This window comes from Coccomyxa subellipsoidea (assembly GCF_000258705.1).
Source record: "Coccomyxa subellipsoidea C-169, whole genome shotgun sequence".
NCBI lineage: Eukaryota > Viridiplantae > Chlorophyta > Trebouxiophyceae > Coccomyxaceae > Coccomyxa > Coccomyxa subellipsoidea.
In genome coordinates, this window is record NW_005178041.1 from 2,001,458 (window position 1) to 2,016,984 (window position 15,527).

Below are 15,527 nucleotides of genomic sequence, written 5' to 3' on the forward strand. Positions count from 1 at the left end.
GCTGGAGCAGTTAATGAAGCATTCTTCCGGGTTGACAGTTTATAGCTCTCTTAGAATATAAATGGGGTCTGCAGGACATTTTGAATTCTTTCACAGGACCTGGGTCTGTTTGAGTGCAATGTGCTCGCGCGTGCCACTCTGTCTCACTCGCTTTGGTCTTAATCAAGAGTGAGTGCACGTACGTGTGGCGTGGTGATTTTGGGTCTGGAATTGTGATGATAGCTCTGTCTCCTTGTACGCGGTGTACTGACCTGCAACAGCATGCGCACATCGGGCTGAGTGGCGCTCAAGACGAAGGTCCGCAAATTCCAAAATCCACATATGTCGCATGGGAAAAGTTCTAACCCTAGGCTTGCAAAAGGGGCGTGGAAGGGCCTAAAAAGGGCGCGGTGTTGAAGCAGTGACGCATGGGCCTCGGCTACAGACATCCGAATCTCCGGAAGCTGTTACTACACGATGACTGGATAGAGCATGACTTTGCGAGCATTCATAATCGAAGGATCCCCTGCTCAGCTTCCAAGACTGTCGAGGTGTCGGTGTCCCACCGTTTCCTGATGCTGCAACGCGAGAGTCACACTTCCACAAGGAACGCTGAATTGCCAAGAAGCCAGTTATGCAAGCTTCACATCATCGACTTATAACGCGACAGGTCTCATTGAGCAGCTGTAAATTCGTTGGGAGCAGATACTCTACTGTTGCACCTGCATCGCTGTCTAGCAGAGGTGGCGTAAGTTTCCTGAGGAACACGCAGGCAAGAAATTGACTTCTACATGTATTAATCAATGATTACACCCGAATATTATTTCGGAGCCGCAAGTGAGCAAAAGTGCCTGTTGTTAGCCTTCACATCCAACTGCTTCTGGCTGGTTGCAAAGCAGGTGTCAGCTGTCAAATATTCTTCGGGAAAAGGGAGGGTTGTAGCTGCACTTGGGTCATACCAAAGTGCTGCAACTACCAGTCTTGACCCAGACGACTATGAGCTTTTTGAGGATGCTTACGACAGTGACGACTATGAGGAGGTTTGTCTTCGTGCTCTTCAACAGCACTGCTGTCAATCTTAGCATAAGAATTTGTAAATGTCTCCTGTCAGTCTGTATGTCTGGTGCCTGAAGTTGACAGCCTGCTTGTGGGAGCAGGGATTGTCAGAACTGTCAACTTCCATGCCATCAGGGACAAACAGGTATGCACTTGCATGCAGTAAGAGATTAAGTGTTTCTTCAAGTAGCTATGCTCACTTTTGCTGCTCTTCCCCAGGAGGAGGTATCTCTTATGAACCAACCTTTGTGCAGGGCAATGGAAGGGCTGTTCACAGCAGTCAGGACCCTACAGATAGCACCTGTCGAAACGGCAAAGGCAGTGCAGGTCACCGTGGAAGGCACAGCTTCCATGGTGGGCCAGGCATTCCAGAGCTGCACAGAAACTGTGAAGGCTGCGACTGAGGAAAGCATTCAGCAACTGGCCGAGTCCACCAGGAATGCAAAGGTACATTTGCACCCTCCTACATGGTCTTGAGGGCAGGGGCATGATTTTCCAAAACCTTTCCCATTGTGCACGCAGCTCTGTCACATGCTCATGCACTACATGGCAGGTCACTGACCAGAAAAGTCCTGTTGGTCAGGTGGTCAGGGAAACGCGCGCAAATTGGGAAAAGGCAACTGCGGATCTGCCCAAGGTGAACACAGTCCTTACCAAACCTTTCTCTTCTCTGGTATACCTGCAAGGCCCCTTTCAACTGTTTGGTTTGCAAGCCAGAAACCTTCACGTGCTGATGAGGCTCGGAGAAAGGCTCCCTCCCCAAGAAAACGCGGTGAGTTGAGGTGTTGGGGGATCCTGGCTTGTGTAGGACCCTTGGGGCCGCGTGCAATGGCTGTGGGACCGCCCACCGGTGAAAAGGCTGCGCATCACCATCTCCATGGCCCAGTGGACTGTCCGCCTGCCGGCCCTGCTCGCCCTCATCGCCACACAGGTGCTCTCCTGCATTTGCCAGGCACAACCGACAACCCATTACCATGTCCCCTCGAGCTAACCCAGCCTCCACCAGCATGTATGGTGCAATTTGGTCTGAGCCAGTGTGTCTTTTGCATGTCCCTGCTATTAGGGTGCTCTTTTTAGAGATCGTCTGAAACTGAAGGCCAACAAGGGAGCTCTTCCTGAAGGTCACCTGGGTATTGAAGGCCAGAATTTTTGCATGGTACCAGGTGGGCCTGGTGGCGAGCCAGTTCAGCCTGCCGATGCTGGCGCCGCTGCTGTTTGGTACGGGCATCCTGCTGCGCTCCATCCGCACCAACGCGTCGCTCATCTTCCCGCGCATCGGCGTCGTGGTCGTGCTGCTGTGGATGCTCTGGTTCGCCAACAGCGTCGTGCAGAACACCGCAGTGTACCTGCGCCGTCAGGTGAGCAATTCTTTCATCGTCTGGGCCTGTCATGAACAGCATATAATTATGCTTCATATTGTCCTGCGGGCATGCTAGCCTCCGTCAGAGCCTGTTTATTTTTTTATTATAAATGTCTCTGCATGTTCTTCTTGAGGCGGGATTCTGAATGGAGTGCTTGCATCTGAAACGTAGTGTTCCTGGGGTGCAGGGCGGCCTGGATCACAGGGTGTCAGGGGCCATCATCACGGCCAGCGAGTGTGCTGCACTGCTGGCAGCATTTGTCATCGTCCTGTCCATGTTGGGAGTCAACGTGAATGCCCTGCTCCTGCCGGCCGGCGTGGCGCTCGCCTTTGCAGCCAAGGACCTCTCCCACAACTTCCTTGCAGGTGGGGCCTTGCTGGGGAGCCTCTCAGCAAGCAAGCCGCAAAAGAAAGTAAATGTGTTCAGGTGGCTGATTGTGGGCCTCTTTTTTGCCGTGCAGGATTCTTCCTGTTTGCAGTGCAGCCGTTCAAGCTGGGCGACAGGGTGGCTGTGAGCTACTCAACACCATCGGCAGGGAATAGGACAGCCTGGTTTGAAGGCGTCTGTGAGAAGGTTGACCTGCGGTGAGTGTCATCTTCACTTTTCTGACCTCCCAGAGTGCGAATGTTACCATGCTGGAATGTGCAGCGGCGTGTGGTAGAGGAGGAGCACAGTTGTTTGCAAACACTCAGTAGATTGAACTTCCTTGTGAGTGCAGGTACACCATTGTGAAGAATGGGCCGCGGCGGCTCTTTGTCCCAAATAGCGCTTTCCTGACGCGGGAGTTCATGGTGCGGCCCTGGCACCTTTGCCAGGACTCTCACCGCTCTCGTTACTTCAGTGCTCCATGCTCTACTTGTCCGCATGTGTGGTGCTGCCTGCTGAGTGAAGTGCTGTCTGTAATCGCAGGTGGTGGACGATCCCTCCAACAAAACCAAGCGCGATCTTGGCGCAGAGGAAGAGTTTGAGATGCACGGCCCCCAGCCGCCCCTTGAGCCGGGCATGTGGCGGATACCATACTTCAGGTAAGCCCCCGCTCTTGTCCCCCCAACGCTGCTCCCCGTGGCTTAGCCTTTGAGCCATGTTGCACCTGGAACTGGCATGACACTGACCTCGCTGCCTGTGCGCCCACAGGGGAGGCATGGAAGGCATGCAGCAGCAGGAGCACTTGGCTCAGCAGCAGCAGCAGCATGCGCCGGCTGGCTCGATGAAGCCTGCAAAAGGGAATGAATATGGGCGTCAGCCAGCTGGGGACCATGTGCGCGAAGCTGCTGGCCCTTCTGGAGAAGATGACACCAGCGAGGGAGCTGCAGGGAGCAACAGCAGCATGCAGCAGCCACAGCCGCAACAGCAGCGCAGCACGGCCGATGTGAGTGGCCCGCAGCATGCAGGCTATTACTACAATTATGACTCATCGGCGCCCGGCTTGCCACAGCAATACTGGGGCCCCTCAGCCTACCCCACCGGCTACCCCCCTCCTGGCTGGACCCCTTCGATGCCCAACAGGTAGCACGCAGTTTGTTTACCAGCTGATGGCAGCCTAAGTGGGCCCTTGTACCCTGTATAGTAGGCATCTCGCCCCTGTCTCAATTTTGCGGCCTGCTGCGTCAGGGATGGCGGCCCTGTGTGGTTTGTAGTGCATTTGGAGCACTGAGTCAGTCACTCATCAGGTCTTTTGAAATTCTGTATGTCATAAGGGGTCTTCTCGTGTCTGGTGAGTTAGGCATACCACGGTGGCCAATAAGTTTGCCTGGGTACTACCCAGGCAAGTAGTGCTTGTCCTGTGTATTCCACAGGACGTCGCTTGCAATTTTGCTGCTGGTTTCTATATCAGCATTCAACCAGGTTTCATTGGCGGGAATTTGAGGGTACCTAATAATGCGTCAGGGCAACGGCCATATGGTATGGGACGGTATTGCCATTGTCTCACAGGTCTGTTGAGATGGAGGCCTGGTGAGCTCATCACCCCCGGATCGTCCTGGGTGCATCATCATGCATGCACCATGGTGGTGACCGTATCATGGGGAGGCTCATATATATGGCTTACAGCGTTTGCGCTTGGACGTTCTTGTTCGATTGGGGATCAATATTGGGCCACTAGTGTAGTGTACTGGCAGGACAGGGAAGAATCTGCATCCGCAAGGTAAGCAATGTGATTGTAAAGGCCTTAGGGATACCTCCCACCAGGCATTCTAATGTGTGCATCATTTGAATCGCACAAATTCAAACCTGGTTGGGCCAGCAGCGCTAGCACCCGAACCGGCCGGGTCGCGTTCCGGCACCCGCCGGCGCCAAGATACTATATAGATATATCCTGTAGTACTGCTCCCGGGGCCCGACGCGTCCGCCCTGCAGGGCCAGTGGACTCCCGAGTCGGACATGTCACCCTTAAGGTGAAGGTACATGGTGCAATACATGCAGCGCGTGCTGATCCTGAATCAATTAGAAGCAAATCAAGCGACATCTTCGTCACTGTTTCTTGCTGTGGAAGGTTTCAGCATGGAAGGATTGCAGCATGTGAGCAGCTGACGCCAACTTAGGCTATCATGGAAAGGGTCCGCCGCTGGCAACAGCTTCGCCCAGAAGCGCAGTGTGCATGTGGGCTCCGCTGCTGCAGATTCGACCAAAGGAGCAGGGACTGATATAATGCGCTGATTTTCCAGAATCACCTGGAGGTAAAGCGGCCAGCACCCCAGGATGGGGATCACCGTCAGCAGAGCAGAAGGTCCTCCAGCAGTGAGGGGATCGAGCAGCAACACCTCGCTATTACCTCCTACAGCAGCAGAACTAGTTCGAAATGTGCAAGCCGGCAAGGTGCGCAGCTCATTCTCAGAGAAATGCGATGCACACAATCCATCAACCAGACACCAGATGTGATCCTCTACGCTGTCCAGGTTGGGATTGCCAAGCCGGCTGAAGTAATCGACTATATGCGTCTTCCGCCTCCCATTAAGTATGAGGAGCTGCAGAGGGAATCCATGAGTACGTCCTGTTTACTTTATGCTGTTCACATCTCTCTGCCTTGCTGTATCTGGAAAACGTACTTGGCTCATTGCAAATCTCATCTCACTTCTGTTTTCATTCCCTTTTTCCTGATGATTTGTTTGCGGCTACGTGCAGTGACCCTGAAACCTGAGCTCTTTGAGGGTCTCAGATTCGACTTCACCAAGCCCCTCAACCAGAACTTTGCCCTGTGCCATAGGTGAGTTGGGTACCCTTGTATCACTTGATGGATGTCAAACGGGTGATTTCAAGACTTTTAATCTATATGGCACAGTATGTTGACTTCCATTCATGTGCTGCAGCCTCTTCATGGGCAACATAGATGTTCCTACCCAGAACAATCAACCTCTTAAGATGCCAATGGGTACCTATGAGTTTGGAGCGAACTTGGTCAGCAACAAGGTATGCTGCTGCTCCATGGAAGTTGCCCATCCCTATGCTCAGCGATCAATAGGCTGCTATGTATTGCTGTTGAGTTTCCATTTGTTTTGGAGAGCTATTCTGAAAAGACAAGCGTCCTTGGCAGGGCAACATGATGATTGGCCGCGTCATGACGGATGGAAGGATGAGCGGCAGGGTCAAGTGAGCACCTCATCAACCTTGTGATTGCTGTGCAGAACCATCGGATCCACTTGCATGTCGCTAGCTCTTAGAACTGGCTCCCAGGCATGTGACGTGACACTGACTTCCTGTGCAGGTACGATCTGAACGAGTGGCTCGGCTTCAAGCTGCAGATGAACCTGGCTCCAGAGGCGGGCGTGTCCCAGGGAATGGTGGATGTCGATGTCAAGGTGGGCCCTCCCGCAAGTCATTGCGATATATGCACCTGTCTAAGCCTCAGACTAAGAAAACTGCCCTCCTGGAGCCGCTCGCGATCTTGAAATCAGGCTGTGAAATAGATTACCCTGTTCCTGTGTGCTCCTCCTAGAGATCGTGGAGGAGTCTGTTCTTGCATCTACATCCAAGGAGGAGTCTGTTCTTGCATCTACATCCAAGAATGGCTGCCGCGTGGGTGCTGCGGATGTATGCTCACGGGGAGAGGGTGCTAGCGCAGGGCTCGGACTGGAATGGGCAGGTGAAGCTGGGCAACAGCCAGTTTGTGGGCGTAAACTACCTGCAGAGCGTGACGCCGCACCTGGCGCTGGGCGGGGAGGCATTCTGGCTGGGCCAGCAGCGCAAGTCCGGCGCCGGTTTCGCCGCGCGCTACGCCAACGATGCGCACGTCGCCACCGCGCAGCTGGCCACCACCGGCCTCGTCTCCCTGACGTACCTCCGCCGCATCAGCGAGAAGGTGCCACGCCCTGCCTCTCCACCATACTGCCCGTCCTGGTCTGAGATCATGCTGAATGCTGAAGCTTCTGGGTTCTTGGTGGATGGCCTTTTTGCAGACCATGAATGCCAGCCCCAGAGTCTGGCACTCTTGAGTGGCCGGTGACTTCAGTTCAATTTGCCTGTTTTCTGCGCTGGCGGAGATCTTGGAGAGTGCTGAGGTGACAATGTGCGGCTGCAGGTGTCGCTAGCGACGGAATTCTTGTGGAACTGGAACTCGCGGGAAGCCACGGCGGCGTTCGGGTACGACTACATTCTGCGGCAGTGCCGGTTGCGCGGCCGCATCGACACCGACGGCAAGGTGGCGGCCTACCTGGAGGAGAGGGTCAACGTCGGCGTCAACTTCATCCTGTCAGCAGAGATCGACCACTGGAAGAAGGACTACAAGTTTGGCTTCGGCATGACCGTGGGCGAGTGAGGACCTGTTTGCTAGCAGTAGGCCGTGCTATACGTTGCGCACTTGCGAAGCCTTTCCCGAGAGACTGCACAGGGCTGTAGTAGGTTGTGCAATGCTCTATTTTGTCTGCATGCCGGGCGATTAATTGAATTGTTTGTCACAGAACTGGATTGAACCCAAGGCTTGTGGTGTTTCTTTTGAGACACCGTTCATCACATGACAACTTTCATGTGACATGTCTGGAGACTGCAGTTCAACTGTTTGTAACCAACACTGTCATCAGTCTGAAAATATGATGGAGTTACCTCCTGGAGACGGCAAGAACTTGCAGTCTACATATATGTGGTACAAAATTGACCCCAGCTGCCAGTGGCAGCCACTGCGATCGCCGCTGCGGCAGCGGTCGTGACCTGCAGCTGCAGTGCATGCACAGTCAAATGCATTCATATGACGTCATGACTTATAACTTGAAGTCATACCGGTAATTACCGGATCATGTGCATTTATGCCATAAGTCTATGGTAGACTGGCACCGGCCTGCATGCTCTTTGGGAATTGTTGTCTGCAGAAGAGCATCATTGCTGATCACTTCCAGTGATTTCTACCTGGAAAGCCTCTCATTAAGAACTTTGACAGAGCAGCTTACCCGCTGCATGCACCCCATTTTTAGGGTGAACCACGACGCGCTGGCATGGCACTGCCGCAAACAGTGTCAATGTAGAGTCCGCAAGCTTTAAATCGCACAGAATTGCCCACTGGTATTGACATGAGTGTTTATACAACATTAGAGGCTAGCACCTTTCGCAACGGGGTTAGAGCACGTTAAGGCCATAAGGATACATCTATTCTTGGGGTCAGAAACATCAATACCTGCTCCTTAGAAGGCTTTGAGCGATTGGAAATAATTGCGTGTAGAGAAGAATGGATCAAGCTTCACTGCTATTGAACAAGCAATTGAAGGGTGAGCCGAAAGTTCTTTACGCGTTGAAGCTTTATCGCTGTTCCCAATCATTCTGGCTGGTGACAGAGCCTGCCTGTTCTTCACCAAAAAGCTGCTTGCGGACCACAAAGACCTCATTCCATCCATGATATCACTGGCAAGAAGTTTGGTCGTTGTTCTGAAAAGCACACCTTCCAGAAACTGCCTTGGGCTCAGTGTGGCAGGGATTGAGAATGCATGTGTGACATGTGCAGAACTCACAAAAAGACCAGTGGATGGATTCTCCGCGGGCCTGGTAGACGATAGTAATTTGTTCGAGTGGCAAATCACCATCATGGGCCCACCTGACACACTCTAGTGAGCCTCCTCCAGCTTGCCTAGAACAGTGCGTGGATGCATTGAATTATGCCCGGAACATCAATCTGTCGAATTGCTGCTGAGCATCTGTAAGTGCTCGAGCACAGTGAGGGAGGCTTCTTCAACGCCACGTTGAGCTTTCCTCAGGACTATCCGCAGTCACCTCCCACCTGCAGATTCACGTCAGAGATGTGGCATCCAAACGGTGGGGCACCCTAAATTGCCTATTGTTCTCGGCTGTTACAAGTGCGTCAGTTACAGGAAGCAGCTGCAGGAGGAGTAGTCACAGTATCTGTCCTGAATTTGGTGGGCCTGCGGGGAACAGTGTATCCAGACGGGCGAGTGTGCATTTCCATTCTGCACAACCCGGGCGATGATCCGCACGGATATGAGCGTGCCTCAGAGCGTTGGTCGCCTGTGCACACAGTGAGGCTCTACTCCCCCAAGCCGACTCGTGCATGGCCAATCCTGTGTCCAGACCCTGATTTGACAAATGAGAGCTATGGAAGAGCTGCAGGGCCTGTGCTTTGTGTTTGCTATTGGGATCTTGCCTTGCTGGCTCTACTTTCAAAAGTGCTGGCGTGGCTGTTCAGGTGGAGACCATCATGATCTCCATCATCTCCATGCTGTCTTCTCCCAACGATGAGTCACCCGCCAACATCGATGCGGCTAAACAGTGGCGAGAGGACAGGGAAGGCTTCAAGCGACGGGTGGCGCGCGTCGTGCGCAAGTCGCAGGAGATGCTTTAGCTGGCCCACTAGGCCGCTTGTGCGAGTGACAGACTTGCAAGCCTTGAGTGCAAGACTTGCACTGTAAGCGTCAGCTTTGACCTTGAAGAACTCAGGCTCGGCCCTGATGCTTGTTGCGACAGCAGTGGCAGGAAGGATGTACCATTAAGTTCTTTTTGTAGGTGGGATTTTTCGGAAAGTCTGTTGAAGAGAATAGGCCCGTGTGAGAGGCGGGTCCAGTGTGCTGCAGCTGTTCACGCGGTCTTCATCAAAAGCCCCTGACTTGGCTCCCTGCTGGTGTGTGTATGTACATGTGTACAATATGTATGTGCAGTGTGGAACTGACTGGTCTGGGTAAAACTGTCGGAGGCACCGCATTGCGCATGCATGCACATGCACATTGCTTGCATGACGACATATGCCTGCAGTGCATGCATGGTCTTCTATCGTTCTCGAGCATGTACCAACACTCCCCAGTCGGGTTGCAAGTCCTTCATAAATTCTACCAAGGAAAGACGAGATTGTTGCACACTTCTGCAAGAATAACGCCATACAGCCGCAAGTGGCAGTCCTCTTCAATCATCCTCATCATACAGGAAGGCATCTACGCAGGCAGGTGCTCCATGCTTCTCGTCCTGCCAAAATCTTGCTCGTGCTGATTTGCTGCTTGCAGAGCGCGCGATGGTCGGCCAAGCCGCAATGACGGTGAGGCCTGCAGCTTGCTTGCGCGCTTCCGCCTATTCCTACAAACGGTGCAAAAAGTCAGCTTTGATGCATAGCATAACTCACTGCAACTGGTCTCTTCCAAGAGGTGTGAGTGCCAAAAGGTACACCGCTTTGTCATTCTGCCGCTCAAATTCATTATATGCATCAAAAGCTCACCTATCAGGAGCCTCTGGAAGTGTAACTTCGTGGGCAGCGGGCATGCCAGAAGCTGAAGGGAGGGCAACTGAAGATTGCACTGCTGACGAGGAGCTGCATGCCCCGACTTGATCATCCTCTGCAGCCTACACAGCACGCACCCAACAAGCCTCAGTCATTGGTTTGAAGGCTCGTCCTTGGATGAGCAGCGCATGCATTGAATACCGTAACGCATGTATTCACAAGGAAATCATCCATGCATGCGCACCTCCATCCAAGGGTGCCGCAGCAGGTCTGTTATGCTGGGCCGCTGGTGGGGTTCCTTGCGCAGACACTGCAGGATGAAATCCTGCGCTGCTGCCGACACAGAGCTCCCTGCCATCTCCACCTCGCGTTCCACAATTCTCTGTGATGCATGCGCGCAACAAGGGTCAACAACACATAATCTGTATCAGGTGCTTATGAGGTTCAGGACTTCCAACACCATCTTGTCATCCCTCTGGCCTTCAATACAATGCAACATGGCATGCAGGGAAGCTGGGGAGGGCCAACCTGTACGGTGACGAGGACGTCGGAGTGATGGAAGGGAGTTCTGCCGAGCAGGAGCTCGTACAGCATAGCTCCCAGCGCCCAGACATCAGCAGACACCCCATAGGTGAGGTCAGGGCACTCCCTGTCTGTGCATCTCAGCACCTCTGGCGCCATGTAGTTCAGGGTCCCCTGCACCCCACAGAACGCTCTCACTCTCCTGTCAATAGGCTGTAAGGTCAAATGTGGACCAAGTGGCTTCCGTTTTGGGGAGTGTGAGGATAGCAGAGCAGCCGCACCAGGCGAGACAGGGGCCTCTCGAGGCGGACATCGATTGCTGTGCCAAAGTCTGCCAGTTTGACGGCGCCAGACACCACCAGCAGATTCTCTGGTTTGAGATCCCTGAAGACGATGCCCTGCACGGAAGTTGCCAGCGTCTTCAGTGCACCTTTAAGAAAATTTTCCAACAGCCACAATCTTTAAGCCACTGCACCTCCAATGCATGAAAATATGCTCACAAAGGCGGACCTGTTGGTGCAGGTATTCCAGAGCCAGCAGAGTCGGCCGCAAGACACTGTCGACTAACCATGCGCCTGTCAAAGGACCAGAGCGGCTGATGTGGCGTAGCAGGTCGCCCTGTGGGGTATTGAAGCATATTTCTCGCACATCAGGTCAAAAGAGCATGTGCAAGTTGCACACAGGAGATGCTGAACATGCGAAGGGGAGGGCGGCCCTCACCCTGGCGGCAAATTCCAAGATCAGCACCAAGCTCTGCTCATCCTCGAAGGCTCCGTACTGCAGTAAACAAAAATGTCAGCCTTCCTCTGTAAAGACATGTGAAGAGGCAGCTCCTTCAGACTCACAACATAACACAAAGTGTCGCTGTGCAGATGATTTCAGGAAAAATTTGCCTCACCAGCTTTGCAATATGGTCGTGATGAAGGCGCCCCTGGATTTCAATCTCACGTTGCACCTGTCTGCGAGTCACTGCAGTCAATGTGCATTTGGTGTAAACTTTCAATGCAACTGCAGTCTTTGAGGAGCAGTGCACAGCTTGGTACACCGTGGAATTTTGTCCACCCCCAATCTTCCTCTGCAGCCGAAAGTCTGACAGGCTCCTGCAACAGAACAGACACAAGCATGTCCTTACCATGGCCACGCACTGATCACCTATATCCAGTACTCTGGGATACCAGCCTGTAAGATATTGCTGCATGTGATGCCATCTAAGCAGAACGCATTAGATATTTGTGGCGTCAGCTCGGAATGATTCTCACCATGCCACTGAATTGCGCAGGCCTTTGGGGCAGCATGAAGATACCAGAAGGTTGTGTGGCCACCTGAGCATTAAGAAGATATCAAGAAACGTACCGCTTAAACATGGATTCACAAAACAGGCAAAACTATGCGTCAGGGGGTCAAATTTTGCCGCACCTAACGCTTGGCCCTGTCGGAAGGAGAGTCCACCGCCGCGCAAATGCAAGATGCGCCTGAAGCTCGTCAGCTGATGTGCCAATGCCTGCATCATTTTGCATTAGGTGTCAGCAGCGCATAAGGAGGAGCAGTGGCCTGTTCGACTCACTATGCTGCCTCGACTCAGGCTGAGGCCTCCGGTGCTCTGAGTCAGCTCTACCTGTTTTCACCTCTTGCACATCCCTAGGCCTCTTGCCTCGTTCATCTGGGCCTCTACAGAAAAAATCTCTCGGAACTTCTATAAATTGTCCTATCGCTCGGGGAGCAATCTCTGGCATTCCTGGCGAAGTAGGGGTCATTTCCTCTGTATATATCAAGATGTCCTGTCTTGCCAGAGCTGTTCAGACTCTCCCAGCCTGTCACTCTCCATACAATATCCATATGTGGCAGACACTGTCTTGAGATGTAAAGTCATCCCTATCCAAGAATACATTTGTCGTCTGTCCCCCAGCGGTCTCACGATAGTCTGTCGGAGGAAGCACACCGGTTGATAGCACTGCCGCGCAGGACGCCGATCTTGGACACTCTGCGGGGGCTTCTTGCAGCTCTAATACAGGATGATGAGGCATGCGATGAGGATGTCTTCAATTAAATCCCACCCTAATTGCTCATGCAACCGAGGGGACTGGGGCTGCGGTTTCTGTGAGTGAGACGGTTTTAGCCCAGATCCGCTTTAATCTGTACTATCTGAACACAAATTCTATCAAGAAGGAACACAAATAATCTTGTCAGCTAGACCGATAACCCCACTAGCCTCAATTCAACCCTAGAGTGGCACCAGTATTGCAGACAAATCCTTTGGTTGGTGACTATCTTGCTTTTCATTCCCCCACGTTTAACAAAAGCATAACACACGATTGCTGAGTATCGTGCTTTTGCGGAATGCGGACAGGGCGAATGGGTGGGAATGTCTGCGGAAGTGTTCCATTGGCCCAAAGGTCGGCGAACAAACCCCTTGCCATAGGGGTCGAAATTTTAGAGAGCTCAGCTTCCCCATGCAAGGCAGTTGCATCCAGAGATCGAAAAGTTTCTCCATTCATTGTTGAAAGAAGTCCTCTTCATTTATTGGGTGTGAGAATAAGATTTCTTCACACAGCGGACGCTCTGCCAACAAATGAGGGCAAATCGAAACTCTGAACCACTGACGTTTGTCAAGCTGAAGCAGTACCGTCCTGATTGCAGCATTCAATACTGCAAACGTCATTTAGGCCGTTAAACATGCCAAGATCATATCCACGTAGGGTGTTGTGCGATTGCTTGGACTGCCAAGAATTGGATCAAGAGACTAGCAATGCAAGACCAGGTCCCAGGACTTCCTTCGATTTCATAAAATTTGGACCTCTACACATTCTGACACACTGGACAAAATGTACGATGTTGATGAGGCAGGAACTAACCACATTGAAAAGTACTGTGTGCTCTGCAGCCTGGAAGGCAGCAGCTTTGCAGGAACCCCCACCAAAGTGCCTCATGATATATCTGGACCTCCAAGAAGGAGATGCAGATCCAAAGGGGCAGCGCCCGCATCTTGATGCTGTGGCAAGGGACGGCAGAACTGGGCACTTGGCACTGCGCGCAGACACTGGAAACCTCGTGGAGCTCAGTGCATTCGCACAGCTGCTCGGCATCCACAAGGTAGAAGGATGGTGTCAATTGCCAGCAATGCCAGAGACTGTTGGATGCCAGTTGATATCATTGTGCAACGTGGGACTTGTACATTTTGCAGGAGTACACTCGCGAGACAAGCTATGCTGGGCAGCCAAACGGGGAATGGCCGTCATTTCCCGATAGGTAATTCTCATACACCATCGCCTTGACAATGTTTGAGCCATGAGCAATGTCGCTGCGCTGCTTTCCACCAGGGTCAAGCTGTGCAGGTTCAAAGGCATGGGCGCTGGAGTCATCAGTGATTCCGAGGAAGCTCTGCAGATTGCACAGAAGGCCGGCTGCTCTTCTTGCAGAAGCTTGAGAGAAGTGTTTAATGCTCAATTGGATCAGCAGCCATCTCTGCTGCCACCTCCCAGGCAATTTGCAATGGCGTGCATGCATGACCTAGGTGCGGCGAAATACCAAGCTGTTGACCTGCAATAATCTGTGAAGGATCTTGTCTGTGCCTCTTGCAAGCTGCACATCTTGTGTCGTGTGCTCTTCTTTCCTCAAAAGCTTGTGCGTGCAGGGCTTCGACAATGTCTATCATCAGCTGCATCTGTAGGTTTAAACATGGACGCTCTCAGAGAAGACGATGACGAGCTAGACCTGCTCCTGGTTCATCTGACACAAACAGCAGGGAGAGGGATGTCCGGCAAATCTCAGGCAGAGGTGTCAGGCATTGCAGCAGAAAGGAGCACGCACAAACCACTATCCTGGGTGGATGCTGTCTGCAAGGAATTTGATGATATTCCCGACCTCGTAGACATGCTCATGTTTGTTGTGCTCATGTCCGTGGTAAGACCACACTGTGAAAATACCAAAATTATGCAATGCTGCCCAGTAGACTCTTGTTCTAAAAAAGCACTGCTCGTTACTTTGTCTATCATTGGAAGATTTAGTCAATGCTGCAGTGGTGTTATGCAGGAACATGATGTGCAATACAGTCCTTTCCAGACAGACAGGAGCTCCTCAGGGATGGGTGTGCAGCGACCAAGGCAGAGTTTTGAATTTGCCGGGCTGGAAACAGTGCGCATCAGGCATGATGCATCTGTGATGTTCGCACAGAGGCTTAAGGGGGTCGTCAGGTGAGGCCTGACGCCTGTGCACTTTGTAGTTTGCCTCAGAAGTTCAGCTGTGCCGACGGGGCATTCTTTAGTCCTGTCACTAATGGCATCTACTTGATGTCCTGCAGGCAGGACAGCAGCACAGCATTCTCAGCTGAGCAGTGCAAGCAGGGGGGCGGTGGGGGCATCCTGCTGGAGCGGCTAATGCCAGAGATAGCTTACAAGCTGGGCCGAGCACACAAGTATGGTGCATGAGCTACAGCGCGACACTCATCATCGCAATAATGCACCCACCAAATGCCATGGTGCGCACGTAACTGCTGCCATGTGCTGGTGTGTAGAGTTCTTGTTTTCTTCTGCCCAAACACTGTGGCCGCCATTGCGGCAATGGGTGCATGATCAGCTCGTCTGTGCCTCCTTATACATTGTTGGTCTTCAGATTCTCTACACAGGCCAGGCGCGGCGCATAGTTTTACTGGTTTTTCTCACACAGCGAGATGACCCGGAGAGACGCCTGGGGACCAGTGAGGACCAATATCCCAAAGAATGATGCCGGTTTTAGCTGGCTGTGTGCACACGTGGGTGTTGGTTCCTGAGTGAAGCTCCGCTGCAACCTTGCATGCATGGCCCCTTGCGATATCTGCGCAATCTGTGGAAACTCAGGGATATGATTCGGTGAGTGTCGGGATGCAATCTGCCTGTAGGAACTTGCCGAGCGGCCAGCGCTTGTTTTGAGTGGCAATTTTAGAATTTTGGCTTGATGTTAAACGGGTGGTGATGGTCAGCTGCCATCCAGAGGGA

The 15,527-nt window shown here is 52.6% G+C and overlaps 5 protein-coding genes across 5 annotated transcripts; 4 read left to right on the forward strand and 1 right to left on the reverse strand.

Moving 5' to 3' along the window:
- Window positions 1-1,160: 1,160 nt before the first annotated feature.
- COCSUDRAFT_59156 (hypothetical protein) lies at window positions 1,161-3,906 on the forward strand (the record flags this gene model as incomplete). Its single annotated transcript, XM_005651123.1, has 9 exons — window positions 1,161-1,180; window positions 1,290-1,482; window positions 1,844-1,966; window positions 2,199-2,393; window positions 2,584-2,761; window positions 2,857-2,980; window positions 3,115-3,187; window positions 3,306-3,421; window positions 3,531-3,906. The coding sequence occupies 9 exons, from the start codon at window positions 1,161-1,163 to the stop codon at window positions 3,904-3,906; spliced, it is 1,398 nt and encodes a 465-aa protein (XP_005651180.1).
- A 1,327-nt stretch (window positions 3,907-5,233) lies between these two features.
- Window positions 5,234-7,146, forward strand: COCSUDRAFT_12486 (hypothetical protein; the record flags this gene model as incomplete). The annotated part of the gene is made up of 7 exons (XM_005651124.1): window positions 5,234-5,378; window positions 5,517-5,598; window positions 5,702-5,801; window positions 5,926-5,981; window positions 6,097-6,190; window positions 6,454-6,690; window positions 6,910-7,146. 7 exons carry the CDS (start codon window positions 5,234-5,236, stop codon window positions 7,144-7,146), a joined length of 951 nt encoding a protein of 316 aa, XP_005651181.1.
- Window positions 7,147-8,046: 900 nt separating this feature from the next.
- Window positions 8,047-9,521, forward strand: COCSUDRAFT_52410 (ubiquitin-conjugating enzyme; the record flags this gene model as incomplete). The annotated part of the gene is made up of 5 exons (XM_005651125.1): window positions 8,047-8,086; window positions 8,320-8,422; window positions 8,530-8,627; window positions 8,748-8,848; window positions 9,016-9,521. 5 exons carry the CDS (start codon window positions 8,047-8,049, stop codon window positions 9,169-9,171), a joined length of 498 nt encoding a protein of 165 aa, XP_005651182.1. The 3' UTR covers window positions 9,172-9,521.
- Window positions 9,522-9,601: 80 nt separating this feature from the next.
- Window positions 9,602-12,384, reverse strand: COCSUDRAFT_64585 (Pkinase-domain-containing protein). Its single transcript, XM_005651126.1, has 11 exons — window positions 12,173-12,384; window positions 11,974-12,058; window positions 11,817-11,879; window positions 11,456-11,657; window positions 11,278-11,334; window positions 11,068-11,175; window positions 10,839-10,955; window positions 10,564-10,731; window positions 10,280-10,417; window positions 10,033-10,157; window positions 9,602-9,893 (listed from the first exon to the last, which is right to left on the reverse strand). Exons 1-11 carry the CDS (start codon window positions 12,309-12,311, stop codon window positions 9,755-9,757), a joined length of 1,341 nt encoding a protein of 446 aa, XP_005651183.1. The 5' UTR covers window positions 12,312-12,384; the 3' UTR covers window positions 9,602-9,754.
- Window positions 12,385-14,637: 2,253 nt separating this feature from the next.
- COCSUDRAFT_59159 (hypothetical protein) lies at window positions 14,638-14,981 on the forward strand (the record flags this gene model as incomplete). The annotated part of the gene is made up of 2 exons (XM_005651127.1): window positions 14,638-14,747; window positions 14,855-14,981. The coding sequence occupies 2 exons, from the start codon at window positions 14,638-14,640 to the stop codon at window positions 14,979-14,981; spliced, it is 237 nt and encodes a 78-aa protein (XP_005651184.1).
- Between the last annotated feature and the right edge of the window lie 546 nt (window positions 14,982-15,527).

Excerpts from the sequence above, each read along its gene's own strand:
- COCSUDRAFT_64585 (XM_005651126.1), bottom strand. The coding sequence starts at position 12,311 with ATGACCCCTACTTCGCCAGGAATGCCAGAGATTGCTCCCCGAGCGATA. Across the intron at positions 11,176-11,277 it reads TCTTGGAATTTGCCGCCAGG|GGCGACCTGCTACGCCACAT; the intron begins GTGAGGGCCGCC and ends AATACCCCACAG. Across the intron at positions 9,894-10,032 it reads CTTCCAGAGGCTCCTGATAG|GAATAGGCGGAAGCGCGCAA; the intron begins GTGAGCTTTTGA and ends CACCGTTTGTAG.